This window comes from Gigantopelta aegis, chromosome 14 (assembly GCF_016097555.1).
Source record: "Gigantopelta aegis isolate Gae_Host chromosome 14, Gae_host_genome, whole genome shotgun sequence".
Taxonomy (NCBI): Eukaryota; Metazoa; Mollusca; class Gastropoda; order Neomphalida; family Peltospiridae; genus Gigantopelta; species Gigantopelta aegis.
In genome coordinates, this window is record NC_054712.1 from 16,911,004 (window position 1) to 16,932,184 (window position 21,181).

General features: G+C 36.1%; 1 protein-coding gene across 1 annotated transcript in view; it reads right to left on the reverse strand.

Annotated features, from left to right (window-relative positions):
- The window catches only part of LOC121388286 (inositol 1,4,5-trisphosphate receptor type 3-like), a 133,059-nt gene that overhangs the window by 50,747 nt on the left and 61,131 nt on the right, over window positions 1-21,181 (reverse strand). The window contains exons 28-36 of the mRNA XM_041519565.1: window positions 11,669-11,782; window positions 10,395-10,566; window positions 8,964-9,068; window positions 7,887-7,958; window positions 6,740-6,869; window positions 4,623-4,761; window positions 3,909-4,067; window positions 1,861-2,017; window positions 711-808 (exon numbers count right to left, since the gene is read on the reverse strand). Of these exons, the coding sequence (XP_041375499.1) occupies window positions 711-808; window positions 1,861-2,017; window positions 3,909-4,067; window positions 4,623-4,761; window positions 6,740-6,869; window positions 7,887-7,958; window positions 8,964-9,068; window positions 10,395-10,566; window positions 11,669-11,782 (1,146 nt within the window). The remainder of the gene's footprint in view (window positions 1-710; window positions 809-1,860; window positions 2,018-3,908; window positions 4,068-4,622; window positions 4,762-6,739; window positions 6,870-7,886; window positions 7,959-8,963; window positions 9,069-10,394; window positions 10,567-11,668; window positions 11,783-21,181) is intronic.

Genomic DNA, 21,181 nt, shown 5'->3' on the forward strand with positions numbered 1-21,181 from the left:
TTTGGTAATTTTGACATATAGTCTTAGAGAGGAAACCCAATATATTTTTCCATTAGTAGCAAGAGATCTTTTATAGGCACCATCCCACAGACAGGATAACACATATCACAGCCTTTGATATACCAGTTGTGGTGCACTGGCTGGAACGAGAAATGGCCCAATGGGCCCACAGACAGGGATAGATCCTAGATCGACTGCGCATCAAGCAAGTGATTTACCACTGGGCTACGTCTCACCCCTAAAACTAAAGGAAGAAAATATTCCACTCCATCCCCTTGTTCCTACACCTTTGCAACGCCAGCTCTTATAGAAAAACCTCCAAAGCTAATAAACAAAGTGGTACATTTTACATCTGCTGTCTCAGGTATTTAGTGTTAAATCATTTAGAACATTAAGTTTCTTGTCATCAAATGTTGTTCTTCAATATTGTTTGGATATACTCATTCTTTACGCCATACAACTACAATATTACCATCCATTTTAAAACCAAGTTCTTGGCTGTTTTTCAGTATTTTATTTCACAAACGCTGCTGACAATAAGCAATGGATAGCAATAACTCATGAGATTATATAAAACCTCCAGTTCTGTTTGAATTTTGCATCAGTAAGTGATGTCATAATATGGTGAGGGAGATTGTGAGTTTATTCAAACTGCAGTGTGTTTGTAGTTAGGACCAGTATATGATGTACGGTACTTTAACATTACTTACTTCTCCTTGATAGAGTTTGTTGACAAAGCCATTCTGTCCCTCACCGCCATGAAAAACACTTCTTCCCGTGTCGACAAGAAGTAAGACAACATGGAACTCTGGTGATGAAATAAAAATCCCCATAAATATACTAGGTAATAACTGATGTTATTTATAGATTCTAACACAACTGCCAAATAAAGGAACACATCTATTGCAGATCAAATTTAACTGTGCTACATGTACTCGTGTAGTAATATTTACATCAAATACAAAGACGTACTGTGGCTGTGAATACCAGAAACAGGGTTAACTTCTGTTAAGATTTCTTTTGGTTGTAGTCATAAGTGTACGAGACAGGGAGGGGGGGGCGCAGTTGACCCCCCTCCATGTTGGAGCAAAACATATGGCTTTGAATGCCAATAACATGTTTAACTTCCGTTAAGATTTCTTTTGGTTGTAGTCATAAGTGTATGAGACAGAGGCGCAGTTGTCCCCCCCCCCCCCCTTTATGTTGGAGCAAAACCTTGAACTCGGTCCAAAATGATGGAGCTATTCGGGCAAAATGAGCTGACCAGAAACCATTTCACCATGTATTTCCATCATTTAGCCCACAATATTAGTTGTAATACATGTAAAAATGCATACTCGGAAAATTAAATTGAATAAAAGTGAGCATTTTAATGTGGCGAAGCACTGTAATAATACAGCTAATTTTGAATTTTAATGATGTCAGTATTCCAATGACGTCACTTTACATCTCCTTACAATAATACTAAACTGGGTACATGACGTTGCTACTGAAATGTTTTTGTTTGAAAATTATTAATACAGCTGGATGTGTTTGAAGAAAATCTTGTAATTAAACATATCGGCAAGATAAATTTGTTGTAGAAGCATCAGTAGGGGTTTATGAATTTGGCTCGGGGTACAAGAGCATACAGAGGGTATAAAAGTCCATAAACCCCTCGTGATGCTTCTACAACTTATATTATCCAGATTCTGGCATTTTCTGTGAATTTAGGCAAAACAATCAGCCTTCCACTCTACAAAAATGGGAGACCGTACGCCTATGGTTGTAGTCACCATTTGCTGTGACTATAATATGTGATTCTTTATTTCTTTCCAACAATATATTTCAGCCTTAATATTTGGCTTACTCTGAACATACCTGTACAGTTGTGTTTGCGTTGAACAGCAGTATGCAAATAAATGCGAGAACTTCCTTGGCGATCTCGTCATTCCTGGAGGCCAAGTGGGGCAGTGTTTTCTTCATAGCTCCCTTGCTGTCATAAAAGTTCTGGATCACAGCAATTATCTTCAGTCCTCTGAAAATAAGAACAATCATGTAAACAGGAAGGAAATGTTTTATTTAACGACACACTCAACACATTTTATTTATGGTTATATGGCATCAGACATATGGTGAAGGAGCACACAGATATTGAGAGAGGAAACCTGCTGTCGCCACTTCATGTACTACTCTTTTCGATTAGCAACAAGGGATCTTTTATATGCACCATTCCATAGACAGGATAGCACATACCACAACCTTTGATGTATTAATCATGGTGTACTGGCTGGAGTGAGAAATAGCACAATGGGCCCACTGACTGTGATCGATCCCAAACCGACCGCACATCAAGCGAGCACTTTACTACTGGGCTACATCTCGCCCTATATAAATAGATGTCATATGTGTATGTATGTTCAACTATTATATGGTTGTTTTGTACAGAAAAACTAAATCCAGAAAAATATATACCGTAATTATCATGTGGATACTACCAAGAATGTATGATAAGACATGAATACAGTGAATTTGTGTTTAGTGGGGGACTGGTAATATTTGGGTTGGCTTGGTATTTCTGCAGAGTATTGTCATATATAATGCATTGCAGTGCAGGCCTATTTTTCAATACTAGCTAATGGTATGTGCCTTTTTAAACACATTGCTCTCCCTCTCTGAATAATAGTCAGTACCCTTTTAAACACAGCACCCCATCCCTGAAAAACTGAAAGTGCCCTTTTTAGACACTGCACCCTCTCCATGAATTACAATAAGTCCCTTTTTAAGCATTATACCCCCTCCCTGAATACCGTTTATTCCCTTTTTTAAACATTGCACCTGTTCCTAAATATTGTATTGTAAGTGCTCTTTTTAAACATTATACCCCCTCCCTGAATACTGTTTATTCTCTTTTTAAACATTACACCCGTTCCTAAATATTGTATTGTAAGTGCTCTTTTTAAACACTGCACCCCGATCCTGAATATTGTAAGTGCCCTTTTTAAACATTGCATCCCGTTCCTGAATATTGTAAGTGCCCTTTTTAAACACTGCACCCCAATCCTGAATATTGTAAATGCCCTTTTTAAACATTGCACCCCATTCCTGAATACTTAAGTGCCCTTTTTAAACATAGCAACCCATTACTGAATATTGTAAGTGCCCTTTTTAAACATTGCATCCCGTTCCTGAATATTGTAAGTGCCCTTTTTAAACACTGCACCCCAATCCTGAATATTGTAAATGCCCTTTTTAAACATTGCACCCCATTCCTGAATACTTAAGTGCCCTTTTTAAACATAGCAACCCATTTCTGAATATTTAAGTGCCCTTTTTAAACATTGCATCCCATTTCTGAATATTTAAGTGCCCTTTTTAAACATTGCACCCCATTCCTGAATATTTAAGTGCCCTTTTAAAACATTGTACTCAGTTCCTGAATATTGTAAGTGCCATTTTTAAACATTGCACCCCATTCCTGAATATTTAAGTGCCCTTTTTAAACATTGTACTCCGTTCCTGAATATTGTAAGTGCCATTTTTAAACATTGCACCTCGTTCCTGAATATTATAAGTGCCATTTTTAAACATTGCACCCCATTCCCGAGTATTGTAAGTGCTATTTTTAAACAAAGGTCCCTAAAACACTTCAACGTCTGTCCCAGTGCATTTAAGTGTTTCCATCACCTGCTTCATGATTTTTGTCCTTTCTGAACATTGTACCTCTCCCTAGAAAAGTCCTGGATCATCCCCTGTGTATTTACAATCTCTAGGTCCAAATTTACGCTAATTCCTTCATGATTTTTGTTCTTTCTAAACACTGCACCTCCTCCCTGAATACTTAAGTGCTCATTGCACCCCTCCCTAGAAAATTCCTGGATCAGGCCCTGTTTATTTACAATCTCTAGGTCCAGATTTGCACTACATACTTCATGATTTTCGTCTCTGTTGTGCGTATCTCCCAGTCTTCTGGTAGCTTGCGCTCCTCGTTGTGAATGATAGCGCGGAGAACCTGCAGACACTTGATGTTGAGATCATCCATCTCCTGTCTAGCCGTCTCGTTCAGCCGCCGGTTCTCCAGAGAAATGCTGTCAAAAAGAATAAGGATTGCAAAGAATTAAATTTATTATCTATATGGGCAGAGATATGTGGGGAAAAAAAAGAGATTTTTCCCTAGGGAAAAGCAAAAACTCCATTTCTTGCCCTAGATACATTATGATGTCATAATTAGTGCTTCATTATAAGTTTTGACGTTACAACTGATTGGCAACACCAAACAACCGTAACAATTATTATACAATGTGTGAGCTTAGTGCAGCTGCTCAACGAGTTTTGTTGAACCAAAGTCTGTGAAACTATTATACAATGTGTGAGCTTAGTGCAGCTGCTCAACGAGTTTTGTTGAACCAAAGTCTGTGAAACTATTATACAATGTGTGAGCGTACTGCAGCTGCTCAATGAGTTTTGTTGAACCAAAGTCTGTGAAACTATTATACAATGTGTGAGCTTAGTGCAGCTGCTCAATGAGTTTTGTTGAACCAAAGTCTGTGAAACTATTATACAATGTGTGAGCTTAGTGCAGCTGCTCAATGAGTTTTGTTGAACCAAAGTCTGTGAAACTATTATACAATGTGTGAGCTTACTGCAGCTGCTCAATGAGTTTTGACGCTGGTCCATATCTCTTCTCAGTTTTCTTCTCCTGCATGGCGACAAAACACCGGACAAGACTTTGAAACTCTTCACCCAGTGGCAACTCCTCATCACCACCAATAATAGTGTAATCTGCAATTAGTAGAAGTTACATTTAGTAATATATCTTTTTTAAAACAATAAATAAATTTGAGGATTGTCTGTTATTTCTTTTATGTTCATCGGGGTATGAAAAAAATAAATCATCCGCAAACTGTGTGAATCGGCAAAGCTGTTCTCACATAAATTTACGGATGATTTTTGTTCATACCCAGATGAACATAAAAAAAGTAACAGATAATACTTCTAATTAAATTTGAATCATACAGGCTAATAATAACACTAAAACTTCATACTTTATTTTGAATTATTTTTGGTCCATAAACAATAACGCTCAATAAGACAACTTGCCCATATAAAATGACATCATCAGATATGACGTTCCCTGACGACGTAATTTTTACGTTCATCAAGAATCCAGCTGGTACGTCTCAAACAATGGGATGATGTTATATTGCAATGAATGCAATGGAAATTGAATTATAAATAAATAAAACAACCCATCAGGTTTTTCTTATTTCAACCAGTGCTGTATGGTTAGTACATCAAATTCATGGTATGTGCTGTCCTGAATGTGAAAATGCATATAAATTGTTCCTTGTTTCTATTCAATAGTAGCAACCTATATGGCAGCACCGGGTTTCTTCTCCAACTATCTAGTACATGAGTTGTAACAACCATCTGTTAAACTCATGACAACTAGTTTAACACGAGTGAACACGAGTTGTAACAACCATATGTTAAACTCATGACAACTATAGTTTAACATGTGCGAACACGAGTTTTAACAACCATATGTTAAACTCATGACAACTATAGTTTAACATGTGCGAACACGAGTTTTAACAACCACATGTTAAACTCATGACAATTATAGTTTAACATGTGCGAACATGAGTTTTAACAACCATATGTTAAACTCATGACAATTATAGTTTAACATGTGTGAACACGAGTTTTAACAACCACATGTTAAACTCATGACAATTATAGTTTAACATGTGTGAACACGAGTTTTAACAACCATATGTTAAACTCATGACAATTATAGTTTAACATGTTCGAACACGAGTTTTAACAACCACATGTTAAACTCATGACAACTATAGTTTAACATGAGTGAACACGAGTTTTAACAACCACATGTTAAACTCATGACAACTATAGTTTAACATGTGAGAACACGAGTTTTAACAACCACATGTTAAACTCATGACAATTATAGTTTAACATGTGCGAACACGAGTTTTAACAACCATATGTTAAACTCATGACAATTATAGTTTAACATGTGCGAACACGAGTTTTAACAACCACATGTTAAACTCATGACAACTATAGTTTAACATGTGCGAACACGAGTTGTAACAACCACATGTTAAACTCATGACAACTATAGTTTAACATGAGTGAACACGAGTTTTAACAACCACATGTTAAACTCATGACAACTATAGTTTAACATGTTCTCATTTGTTTGTTTCATTCCTTTCCATATAAATGATCTGTAACCATTCACAAGAAATCAGAAATGATTATAAAATAATAATTTTGAGGGGCAGGGAGGGGGTATAATTATGATTTGTTTTCAAATACCTCTTTTTGGATTTCAAAGTATGTTTTGTTTTTAAATTTTGTACCTCTTTTGGATTTAAAAATATCATAATTTGTTTTCAAATATCACTCTTTTATATTTGAAATTTTTTGTTTTCAAATACAATACTTCTTTCTGGATTTGAAAGTATCTTTTGTTTTCAAATACCATATGGTAACGTTTTTTGGATATCAAAGTGTGTTGTGTTTTCAAATACAGTGAAACCTGTCTAAACCAGATCACACTAGAGATCTAATATTTATCCAATTTAGACAGGATCCTGTTTTTAGAGGGTCGTGTTTTAGAATTTAGAAAATTCAGGACCATGAAACTTGGCCGGTTTTGACAGGATTCCAGTTTGTTCAGGGTCCAGTTTAGATAGGTTTCACTGTACCATGATACCTCTCTCGGATTTACCTCTTTTGGACTTCAGTTTGAGCTGTGCTTTGACAGTGTTGTGACCTGCGAACACTACGGAACAGTTCCTGACAAATGTGCGGAACTTGGCGTTCAACTCCACTTCAGCAGAATAATACTCAATGTTACCCTGAAAATAAACACAATAGGTCAGTGTAAGGTGAGCATTCAGGAGAGGGGCTGGAGGGTGAACCAAGCAGCCCCTTATTTTTGTGGAATATTCTGAAAATATACTATGCAAAAAAGCGAGTCCAATAGAAGGCTTAAAGTGACAGACCCTAGTTTTTAACACAGAGGTATATTTTTTACTATTAGAGCTCTTTATTATCACTGAAATCAAACATTACTTAGATTTTATTATTTAGATTATCCATTTCCATACATCTGGTATTTCTGGTTATCCTGGTGTTTCTAATATCAGAAAACGCAATTTTCATATTTCTAAAAATGCACATGCGTCTGAGAAGTAACAGTTATGGAGTTGAATTTTAGTCTATTTTTAAAGGTATTTCACAGTTTTAACTTTAAAGAATCTGGTTTCCACTCTGTTGTAACTTTATCCAGATGTGTTATAGGTTTGTAGATTAAACGTAGTATCCACTTTTACGGATTGAAACTAAGGTCTATGACTTTAATCAATAAATCCTTCCAAACTTCCTTGATCTGTCACCGAGTATCAATCAATGTTTATAATGGTTTTGAATTATTGCAGTACATAGATTCTAATCCTGTGGTTTTAGCTGAACATATACAAGATGTTAGTGACAGAATGCTTTTTATCAACTTTATTTTATAATATCAAATCAGTTTTCTACGTTGACGTCAATATGAAATGTTTGAAGAACACAAATATATGATAAATCTGAATTAATAGAGTCCTGTGGTTTTAGCTGAACATATACAAGATGTTAGTGACAGAATGCTTTTTATCAAATTTATTTTATAATATCAAATCAGTTTTCTACATTGACGTCAACATGAAATGTTTTAAGAACACAAATATATGATAAATCTGAATTAATAGAGTCTTGTGGTTTTTTAGCTTAAATATCAAATCAGTTTTCTACATTGACGTCAACATGAAATGTTTGAAGAACACAAATATATGATAAATCTGAATTAATAGAGATAAAGCCAATTTGCCCACCCTTCTAATAGCACTGGATGTGTCCTCCACTGTGATTCCAGAGGCAAATCTCTCCAAAATAAACTCCAGATTCTGAAAGAAACAACCACCACATAGTTTAATTATGACTGAGCAAATACGAACTGTAGTTTAATATTTTCTTCTGAATTGTGATAGACATAGACATTCCGGGTTTATTAGTGATGATTTTCATATTAGATTTGAATTATAATCAGTAATATAAAATCTTACTGAGATTTAAATTATAATCAGTAATATTTGAATTATAATCATAATCACAATATAATATTTAATAAAATTTGAATTACAATCATATAAAATCTTAATTTTATATATTTTAATTTTATAGCACATTTGAATTATAGAAATATTTGAAATATAATCAGTAATATTTGAATTATAAGCATAAACATATTAATATAATATTTGATTTATAATCACATACATTTTGAATTTTATATAATATTTGAACTACAGTAATATTTGAATTATAGTCAGTAAAATGAAATCTTACTGAGTTTGACATGTTGCATAGTGACAGGAACCATACTGTCAGTGAGTTGACCATGTTCTTCATGTGAGATGTGAATTATAGTGAGTAATATTTGAATTATAGTGAGTAATATTTGAATTATAACCAGTAATATGACATCTTACCGAGTTTGGCATGTTGGAGACAGGAACCAGCACTGTCAGTGCATTGACCATGTTTTTCATGTGAGATGTGAATTATAGTGAGTAATATTTGAATTATAGTCAGTAATATTTGAATTATAACCAGTAATATGAAATCTTACCGAGTTTGGCATGTTGGAGACAGGAACCAGCACTGTCAGTGCATTGACCATGTTTTTCATGTGAGATGTGAATTATAGTGAGTAATATTTGAATTATAGTCAGTAATATTTGAATTATAACCAGTAATATGAAATCTTACCGAGTTTGGCATGTTGGAGACAGGAACCAGCACTGTCAGTGCGTTGACCATGTTTTTCATGTGAGATGTGAATTATAGTGAGTAATATTTGAATTATAGTGAGTAATATTTGAATTATAACCAGTAATATGAAATCTTACCGAGTTTGGCATGTTGGAGACAGGAACCAGCACTGTCAGTGCGTTGACCATGTTTTTCATGTGAGTCGGTTTGTACAGCAGAGGGCCAACAACCTCACTGAACATCTGAATACAACAAAGATAAACTAAAGTCAGAACCAAAATTTTAACAACTTCGATAAATTACTCTCCTACCTTTAATTACCATTAGATTTCCCCCAAATTTTGATATTAAAAACAATGACAAACCATGCCCACTTTATCCAAATTAGTCAGGTACAGAACTAATGATTGGCTGATTGTTTTAAAATATTAACAAACTACGCCCACTTTAGCAAAATTAGTTTGATACAGATCCAAAAAACTTGTTGGTATTTATTAAAAACATTGACAAACCATGCCAATTTTAGTCAAATAAGTTTGGTACAGACTCATTGACTGGTTGATTGTTATTAAAAACATTGACAAACCACACCCACTTTAGCCAAATACGTTTGGTACAGAACCCGTGCCTGGTTGACAGATATTAAAAAATAAACAAACCATGCCCACTTTAGGCAAACATGTGATTGGTAGATTGTTGTTAAAACATATACAAACCACGCCTGCTTTAGGCAAACATGTGATTGGTAGATTGTTGTTAAAACATAAACAAACCACGCCCGCTTTAGGCAAACATGTGATTGGTAGATTGTTGTTAAAACATATACAAACCACGCCCGCTTTAGGCAAACATGTGATTGGTAGATTGTTGTTAAAACATATACAAACCACGCCCGCTTTAGGCAAACATGTGATTGGTAGATTGTTGTTAAAACATATACAAACCACGCGCGCTTTAGGCAAACATGTGATTGGTAGATTGTTGTTAAAACATATACAAACCACGCCCGCTTTAGGCAAACATGTGATTGGTAGATTGTTGTTAAAACATATACAAACCACGCCTGCTTTAGGCAAACATGTGATTGGTAGATTGTTGTTAAAACATATACAAACCACGCCTGCTTTAGGCAAACATGTGATTGGTAGATTGTTGTTAAAACATATACAAACCACGCCTGCTTTAGGCAAACATGTGATTGGTAGATTGTTGTTAAAACATAAACAAACCACGCCCGCTTTAGGCAAACATGTGATTGGTAGATTGTTGTTAAAACATATACAAACCACGCCCGCTTTAGGCAAACATGTGATTGGTAGATTGTTGTTAAAACATATACAAACCACGCCCGCTTTAGGCAAACATGTGATTGGTAGATTGTTGTTAAAACATATACAAACCACGCCCGCTTTAGGCAAACATGTGATTGGTAGATTGTTGTTAAAACATATACAAACCACGCCTGCTTTAGGCAAATATGTGATTGGTAGATTGTTGTTAAAACATATACAAACCATGCCCACTTTAGGCAAACATGTGATTGGTAGATTGTTAAAACATATACAAACCACGCCTGCTTTAGCCAAATGATCTATCTCATCCATCTCATTGCTCTGGTTCTGAGGATCAGGGAAGTAGAAGTCTCGACAGAATGTCTCTATAAACGGCATCACACTCTCCAGGATGTAGAGAACGGTGCCATACGCTGATGACTCAAAGAATGGGACCTGAGCAGAGCCTCTGAAACCAATGGGAATCACATTTCAACACATGCGGCTAAAATGCTTTAGATTAAAAACACAATAATAATTTTTTAATGAACTCTTACCTGTTTTACTGTACATGTTGTGAAAAGAAAAAGAAAACATTATAAATATGCAGTATGCATAACTTATTATACAAGATCCCAGGGAGAGAGCAAGCTTGCAATACCATTAGTAAATTAACAAAAGCGAAGGCAGGCACGCAGTCAGTTTACTCAAAATTATAAAGTAGTTATTTTCTTATCAGAGAACAGACTCGTGATGGGTGTGTTCAAAACTCCTGTGGTATATGAGCACGTTAAACCAGTTACCTACCTACCTAGTAGTTATTTACATTTTAAAGACAATTGTAATATATTTTATATTATTAATTTTTTTATGTAATTATGTAATATAATTATAGTCAATACCAAGAAATAAAATAAAAAATTATATTATATAAAAATAATATATTCAATTAATTATGCAGTTACAAATAAGTACACACAATTATATTTAAACCAAAAAAGACAAGTCATATTGAAATAAGCAGAGACATTATGAGAGAGAGAGAGAGAGAGAGAGAGAGAGAGAGAGAGAGAGAGAGAGAGAGAGAGAGAGAGAGAGAGAGAGAGAGAGAGAGAGAGAGAGAGAGAGGGAGAGAGAGGGAGAGAGAGAGAGAGAGAGAGAGGGAGAGGGGAGAGAGAGAGAGAGAGAGATACAGAGAGAAGAGAGAGAGAGAGAGAGAGAGAGAGAGAGAGAGAGAGAGAGAGAGAGAGAGAGAGAGATACAGAGATACAGAGAGAGAAAAGAGTGAGAGAGAGAGAGAGAGAGAGAGAGAGAGAGAGAGAGAGACAGAGATACAGAGAGAGAAAAGAGAGAGAGAGAGAGAGAGAGAGAGAGAGAGAGAGAGAGAGAGAGAGAGAGAGAGAGAGAGAGAGAGAGACAGAGACAGACAGAGAGAGAGACAGACAGAGACAGAGAGATATGAAAAAAAGAGAAAGAGAGATCAGACAGACATAGACTCAGACAGAGACAGGTGGACAGATAGACAGGAAGAAGATGTAATGGAGAGAGATCTATATAAAAATAACTGTTACCCTTTTTCTGGGGCTGTCTTGAGGTAAATTGCTATCTTGTCTGGATCCTCCTTAATGCTGTCCGTCAGTCTGTTCATCTCTATGGACAGAGAGGAAATGTACTCCCACAGTTCACTGTTGAGAAATAACTAGATGAAGCAACCACTGCTCATAACACATCATCAAGGAAAAGTGACAAATAGAACTTGTCAAGTGTAATAATGCACACCACCAAAAACATAAGCGTAAGTCATTTAAAGACGATGAAACATTGCATTTAGAATGGCTACTCTTATCTGTCAGTTCTATATAAAAAAGGACAAGTTAAAGGATCCAAATTGAAATAATTTATCTTGTAATAAACATTGTCAAAAAAATATTGATATTATGTTAACAATGAGACAAAAATAATGAGTAATCACAACAAGACTAATCGAGTTATAGTCAATATGGTGGATATCGAATACATGTAATGGTCAAAAGAGGGATCATATCCCCTCTATGAGAATAAACTATCAAAAGCCTCTAGAACACATATTTGCCTCTTACATTTTCCTGTCACTAATGTTAATTACCACATAGCAACCAGAAAATCTTTTAAAATACTTTTCAACTTTTAGGTTTTTTTTGCATCTTTCACAAGTGAACTTGCAAAAACCCACACAAACCTACATAATGATTATACAAAGATTTGTGAAAATAAAACAAAGTTTAAAGATTCAAAACGTTCATAATTCCTCTGGCTGCAAGTGAACGCATTTAATAAATATGATTCTTTAGTGTAACATGTACATTTACCGGTACCTATTTCAAATTGAGGTCTATATATCAGACATTCAATTATCTTCAAAGGGTTTTGTTTTTGTTTTTTTTATAAAAATTTTTAAAACTATTTGATCAATATATGTGTATTATCAAGTGACAATGTAAAATGTAAAATGTTCACATGAACTAAATGACAATGAGTTTTATCAAGTTCTATGACAGGAACGATACGAAGAGTGTGCTGACACAACTACATGTATACACACTGGAACAAGTTTCGCATTCAGTCTGCTAACATCATTAAACACTGTACAGCTAACATACACTAACATTCTACAGCTATCTGGCCTACATTCAGAAGAGGATAATAAATTAATATAACATCAAAAACTTAATAATGACACCCCAGCACATTGTTTGAATCAGCCGCTGATCTCGAACACATCACTTGCAACAATGAACAAGAAAAGAAATTTGCTGTTACCACATGTGTTACTCTAATTATTTATTTGCAGCAATAACATACCATGGCCTCTGATATATCAGTGATGTTGTAGTTAAGCCATTGGACATAAGGCTGGTAGGTACTGGGTTCACAGCCCGGTACCGGCTCCCACCCATAGCAAGTTTTAACGACTTGATGGGTAGGTGTAAGACCACTATACCCCCTTTTCTCTCACTAACAACTAACCCACTGTCCTGGACAGACAGCCCAGATAGCTGAGGTCTGCATCCAGGTCAGCGTGCTTGAACCTTAATTAGATATAAGTATGAAAATGAGTTGAAATGAATAAATGAACGATATATCAGTTGTGGAGCATTGGTTGGAATGGGATAAACACAGATATATCTGTCCACCTAGTGACTAATTAAATGCATCAGTGAACTACATAATGTATTCCTCAGTATTAACAGATTTTTGATGACTCACCATGTACAAAAAAAAAAAAAAAAAAAATGTGATCAGATATTATTAACCTGATTACCAGTAATAATATGACAAAATGGATTTAGTTACAGTATATCCCCAACTGATCTTTGGTCATGGTTTATTAGACAATTAATATAACAGCATAAAACTACTGTGTATATACGACAACAGTTGCACAGACGCCAGTATGTGGTGAAGTTTCATGCAACTTTTGTAGCCAACCGCACACTGGAATTCAACAAACGCAGGCATTCATTGGCTGATTTAACATGCACTGTCACAGCAATATTCAAAGGCACATGTTTCCAGCATTGGCATTTATCATGAATTAAGTAATATTGGTATGTGTTAATTACATTAATTAATATTTATTGTGAATTAAGTAATATTGGTATGTGTTAATTACATCAATTAATTACATTGGTTTTCATACCGGTATGACATGTTGAAACAATATATCTGTTACATACCGTAACAGCTTTATTTGACTTTGGTTATACATGTAATGTCTGTATCGTATACTAAGGATTTATAAAATGATTGTATATAAAAATTCAATAAAACAAACTGTAACATTAGAACATAACATATAGTAAGAAAACAATCTTCTTACTGGAAAGTAGACAATGGCCCATTTTTTTTTAATTAGAATGTTTATTTGTGTGTTTATTTATTAAATATAATTGTTTTGTTAGAAATTTAAAATAGGAAATGTTTTATTTTTGTTTTGAGAGTGGTAATACATATACAGTAAACTCCTCTAAACTGGACACGCTCAGGACCAAGTAAAAAGTCCAATTTAAAGATGTATCCGGTTTACAGAGGTTCTTTTCTGAACAGATATTTAAAAAGGGACCATGAAAACCGTCCGGTTTTGAGGGAATTCCGATTTACAGAGGGTCCGGTTTTGAGAGGTTTCGCTGTACACGGTTTACAATGTCATTATTCTGATCACAAATGTTCTATGACAATTATAATTTAAATACTTTAATTTAGCTATTTTCAAAAATTCAGTTGAAAATCAAAAAAGAAAAAAAATGTCCCTTAAATTTGTACGGCACTACAACAAAATTATAAGCATTACAGACATGGTTCATAACAAATATCTGAAATATATACAATGTTATGCCTACATTATGTATCTGGTTTAATGCTGTTCATTAAGATGGTAATTTTGATAGTTCAGAATAAAGTCCCACTGTGGGGTTCATGTGCACATGAAATCATGCAAGCAATGTTTACCATCGCCAGTAATCGTGGGCCGGCTTTTGTTTCTGCGAACTGGTAGAAAATTGTAAGTTAAAATAAAAACATGCTATTAGTTAATTAACACATATAACTTCAAATACTACTACAAAACCTTTTTAACTTCTGCAGTCTACCAGCTTTTACCACTTAACATATCAATCAGCTGATTTAAAAAAAAAAAATGAAAAACAAATTAATTAATTTTTCAATTGAGTATACACAAACAATTTTTTATTTATTTATTAATTTTTTATAATGCTTTTCTTCCAAAATATATGAATAACAAAACTACATGTATACATTCCAAAGCTATGTATTTGAGCATCAATAAAACCCTCCAACTTATTTGTTATTTTGTTTATAAAATACATGTGACAGCAAAAGCAAAGGTTTCACAGTATGTACATGTACACATATAAATATTATATACCTACATGCATAAGTAGTAATATCATACCTGGCATTGTAAGTAAAATGAAACATGCCATATGAAATTTGTTAGTAAGGTGAATCATGTGATCAGCAGAGTTTCTGCCAGAAAAATATAAAGGGTATGACAAGCAGCAGGCTAAGCATACATGTATGTGCTTAAAGGAGATAGAAAGGTTAGAAATATGCTCCCCTGCCCTACTTTCATACCCTCCTGGTGCTCCCCTGCCCTACTTTCAAACCCTCCTGATGCTTCGCTGCACTATTTTCATACCCTCCTGATGCTCCCCTGCACTACTTTCATACCCTCCTGATGCTTCCCTGCACTACTTTCATACCCTCCTGGTGCTTCCCTGCCCTACTTTCAAACCCTCCTGGTGCTTCCCTGCACTACTTTCATACCCTCCTGATGCTTCCCTGCACTACTTTCAAACCCTCCTGATGCTTCCCTGCACTACTTCCATACCCTCCTGGTGCTCCCCTGCCCTACTTTCATACCCTCCTGGTGCTCCCCTGCCCTACTTTCAAACCCTCCTGATGCTTCCTTGCACTACTTTCATACCCTCCTGATGCTTCCCTGTACTACTTTCAAACCGTCCTGATGCTTCCCTGCACTATTTCCATACCCTCCTGGTGCTTCCCTGCCCTACTTTCATACCCTCATGGTGCTCCCCTGCTCTACTTTCATACCCTCCTGATGTTTCCCTGCCATGGTGCTCCCCTGCCCTACTTTCATACCCTCCTGATGCTTCCCTGCCCTACTTTCATACCCTCCTGATGCTCCCATGCTCTACTTTCATACCCTGTTGATGCTACCCTGCCCTACTTTCATACCCTCCTAATGCTCCCCATTCCTAATTTCATACCCTCCTGATGCTCCCCTGCCCTACTTTCATACCCTCCTGATGCTCCCCTGCTCTACTTTCATACCCTCCTGGTGCTCCCCTGCTCTACTTTCATACCCTCCTGATGTTCCCCTGCCATGGTGCTCCTCTGCCCTACTTTCATACCCCCCTGATGCTCCCCTGCCCTACTTTCATACCCTCCGGATGCTCCCCTGCCCTACTTTCATACCCTCCTGATGCTCCCCTGCCCTACTTTCATACCCTCCTGGTGCTCCCCTGCTCTACTTTCATACCCTCCTGATGTTCCCCTGCCATGGTGCTCTCCTGCCCTACTTTCATACCCTCCTGATGCTCCCCTGCCCTACTTTCATACCCTCCTGATGCTCCCCTGCCCTACTTTCATACCCTGTTGATGCTCCCCTGCCCTACTTTCATACCCTCCTAATGCTTCCCTGCCCTACTTTCATACCCTCCTGATGCTCCCATGCTCTACTTTCATACCCTGTTGATGCTACCCTGCCCTACTTTCATACCCTCCTAATGCTCCCCATTCCTAATTTCATACCCTCCTGATGCTCCCCTGCCCTACTTTCATACCCTCCTGATGCTCCCCTGCTCTACTTTCATACCCTCCTGGTGCTCCCCTGCTCTACTTTCATATCCTCCTGATGTTCCCCTGCCATGGTGCTCCTCTGCCCTACTTTCATACCCTCCTGATGCTCCCCTGCCCTACTTTCATACCCTCCTGATGCTCCCCTGCCCTACTTTCATACCCTCCTGATGCTCCCCTGCTCTACTTTCATACCCTCCTGGTGCTCCCCTGCTCTACTTTCATACCCTCCTGATGTTCCCCTGCCATGGTGCTCCCCTGCCCTACTTTCATACCCTCCTGATGCTCCCCTGCCCTACTTTCATACCCTCCTGATGCTCCCCTGCCCTACTTTCATACCCTGTTGATGCTCCCCTGCCCTACTTTCATACCCTCCTAATGCTCCCCATTCCTAATTTCATACCCTCCTGATGCTCCCCTGCCCTACTTTCATACCCTCCTGATGCTCCCCTACTCTACTTTCATACCCTCCTGATGCTCCCCTGCCCTACTTTCATACCCTCCTGATGCTCCCCTGCCCTAATTTCATACCTTCCTGACACTAAATCGGTCTAGTGGTACAAGTGGTTACTATACATAGTAATGCTGTTGGGTCTTTTCTGTGGGTACTTTTTTTTATTAAAAAAATATTTGAAAACATGATGACTTGATGACAATTTTTGATGAGATGTCAACCACAGTTTGGAAATTCAACAGTTATAGTAACTGTATTTAAAATATTACACTGGCAAAAACCCTGACCGCAAAAAGAATTGTAATAAAACATATTTTATACATCTATTTATATTTCATAATAATAAGCAGCAATTGTGAAAAACATATTTTAAAATAAGTCATAAAATGTACATGCTCAATGCACTGGCATAACACTTGAAAGAAACTGAGAATTCAGAACATAATATTTCTGTTATTCCATTAAACACTTTCTACTGCATGTCAACAACAGTCAGTTTGTTGGAAATAATAAACTAAAAATTCATAATAGAAGATTTTTGGAATACAGACTGAAGTAATTGGAAGTTAAGACTTGGGTAAAATTAACTCCAATTTTGAGGACAAATTTAATATTTTATACAAAACATTTTAAACATACAAAATAAGGAAAGAAAGAAATGTTTTGTTTAACAACTCACTCAACATATTTATTTAGCTTATATCTCATCGGAAATATGATTGAAGACCTCACAGATAATGAGAGGAAACTTGTTGCCATCATACCATGAGCTATTCTTTTCGATTAACAACGATGGATCTTTTATATGCACCATCCCCCCAAAAGGACATACTACATGTATGGTCTTTGTGAACACCAGTTGTGGAGCACTGGCTGGAACGGCAAATAGCCCTGGCCTAGTGCTTATAAAACTTTTAGAGTCTAAGACTTGAGACTCTAATAGAGTTTGAGACAGTAACGTCATGACAACACCATACAAATTGTATGCGTGTGACGTCATTTGAGATTGAGTCTGGACTCTAAAAGTTTTATAAGCATGGGCCCTGACTTCATTCCTGCAATTTTCAGAGGCCTGAACATAATTAAAAATTATCATTGAATAAAGCATGTTTTCAACAATTATGTTTTGCATTATTCTCAGAAGTTGGAGTTAATTTAAGGAAGAGCAAGAATAACTGGAATAATGGGTAAGGGATGGAATGGGAGAACAGGGTGGGGTTGATTTAAACGAGAACCTTACCCCATGTGGTCAAAGACAATGTGGATAAGAGAAGGCCTGACTTTACGCTTCCTTCTCTTTCGACTTAATTAATATTCAAGTCAAAAAGGATTAATTAATATTCAAGTTATAACTTAACACAATAATTAATTAATATTCAAATTTTTTTAAAATTATATTCAAGGTAAAAATTAGCACAATTAATTAATATTCAAGACAAAAATTAATTAATATTCTAGTTAAAACTTAGCACAATAATTAATTAATATTCAAAACAAAAAATAGCACAATTAATTAATATTCAAGGTAAAAATTAGCACAATAATTAATATTCAAGAAAAAAATTGCACAATTAATTAATATTCAAGGTAAAAATTAGCATAATAATTAATTAATATTCAAGTAAAAAATTAGCATAATAATTAATTAATATTCAAGTTATTAATTAGAAAATTAATTAATGTTCAAGTTAAAAAAGAACACAATAATTAACAGTTTAAACTTAAGAAACTTGTAGAAAACTTATATCAAATTAAGTACAATAAAATATCAATATTAGATAGATTCGGATGAAAATTTTATATTATTTTGTGCTATGAAATTAGCATTCACATAACAACATTTTATGCTTTTAACTGGCAAAAAGTTACTTAAGTTTAACATTTATTTATTTTTCAAATTACCCTGTCAAAGTAATACACTGCTCCACTCCCATTCAACAAGTTAAGACAATTTTCAAAAACTTAAATGTTTTGTTACAGGAGTGGATTTAAAAGAAAAAGACCCCTCTCTACTGAAAAGTTTTAAGATTAATTGAATAACTGTAATAAATTATGTTCATATTTTAGTTTTTAAAATGTCCTTGTTTCTTTTGAAAGCTACAGGAATATTTGGTCAAACTTGTCCCTATAATTATCACATACTGACGTGTTGGATACCATGAGGCAGTAAAACAATCCTTTGCTAGAATTTACGTTTTGTCTTTAAAGACAAAAACCACCAAATTACTGCTGCAGTCTCTAGAACAGGCACGGTGAAATCAAGTAACATGTTTAGCTAGCTAGCTCAGCAAGCTAGAGCTTCCCCCTTCAGAAAGAAAGAAATGTTTTATTTAACGACACACTCAACACATTTTATTTACGGTTATATGGCGTCAGACATATGGTTAAGGACCATACAAAATTAGAAAGAGGAAACCTGCTGTCGCCACTTCATGGGCTACTCTTTTTGATTAGCAGCAAGGGATGTTTTATACGCACCATCCCACAGATAGGGTAGTACATACCAAAGCTTTTAATATACCAGTCGTGGTGCACTGGCCAAAACGAGAAATAGCCCAATGGGCCAACCGACCGTGCATCGAGCAAGTGCTTTACCACTGGGCTATGTCCCACTCCCCCAAAAGTGTCCCATGCCCCACTGTGCCTGAAGAATATTGTTATTATTTAACCATTTAGAATAGACTATATCTTCAGAAACGTCCTTTAAAATGACATGGATTGTTTGAAATATTTTGCAAATGTAAATCCAAACCTCTATAAGGAACAGGTCAGGTCAGGTCAGAGAATTTAACGTGCACATTCATAGCAAGCTGTTGTAGCGCAGGCCTGTCCTGGGCACAGGTGTTGGCCTCAGCCGGCTCCTTCGTCCAGGACAGGAAAGGGTGGGGTGGGTGAAGAGGGAACCGCCTGCATTGGCAGGTGCAAGGGAGCACCGGTAGTCCAACCGTGATCAGTAACAGGCGGAGGGTAGTTTGGTGCTATGGAATTTTGTGTCCCAAGGGATGAGTCCAAAGAGAAATGGTGTGCATTTTTGAGAAGGAAATTAGGCACATTTTTTAACGGTTCACCTAAATAGTAAAGAAGGCAGCTACGTATAGTTTTGGAATTCAGTGAGTCGAGAGTAGCTCGTTAAGGGGACCTGGATGGCGTTGAAATGTCTCCCTAGGTTGCCCATACGGCCCTTAAAAGGACCTAACTATTTAGCATGACAACCTATATAAGGAACAGAAAGACAGAATGTTTATGGACCGGCCTCGGTGGCATAGTGGTTAAGCCATCGGACTACAGGCTGGTAGGTACAGGTTCGCAGCCCGGTACCGGCTCCAACCCAGAGCGAGTTCTTAAGGGCTCAATGGGTAGGTAGGCCACTACACCCTCTTCTCTCTCACTAACTACTAACCAACTAACAATTAACCTACTGTCCTGGACAGACAGCCCAGATAGCTGAGGTGTGTGCCCAGGACAGCGTGCTTGAACCTTAATTGGATATAAGCACGAAAATAAGTTGAAATGAATGAATGAATGAATGAATGAAGAATGGTTATCAACTGATCTCTGTGACAATGTATTATGGTAGAAGACCCATTTGTCATATCAAGGCAGTTGACTACGTAATGTTGGTAGCTAAAACATACAGGTTTAATAGGGAAACAGATAGTTTAGATCTGTTTATCTGGAAAGGTGAGACTGCAAATTTAATTTCTTATTATTTTCTATGTACTGTAAACCAGGAAAAATCATGTCCATATTAATTCAAATCGTGAAATTTATATGCATGGATTATTTTCAAAGGCATTTTTCATTAAAAAAACCCATGTCACAATATTAATCCGGTTTACAGAAGTAGTTGTCCCCTCATCCATCATCCTGAAGGTAATAATTTTTTTAAACATTTCCTAGTATTACCAAATATTAAAGGTAGATGGTCGTCTAAAAACACTGAATGGTCAATCCTGTTGTTGAAACTTACAGTTACAGTTATAGTAATTTAGTCCATTCAGTGTGTTTTTGGCTGTCCTAACATTTATAGACGCTCAAAAATGCCTTGGTGTTAACCTTTGGTTGGTGTTAAAAGTATCTTTTAGGAATACATAATATATAATGTGTTTCTATTCAACACTTAACTGATCATGAACAGAAGCATTTATTTATTTTGAGATAAGATTGTTCAAAAGTATTTTGGACTGTCAAGTTTTAGACAATTTTGTAGGTAATTATCATCAACCGAGAATGAAATTTTACATTAGATGAC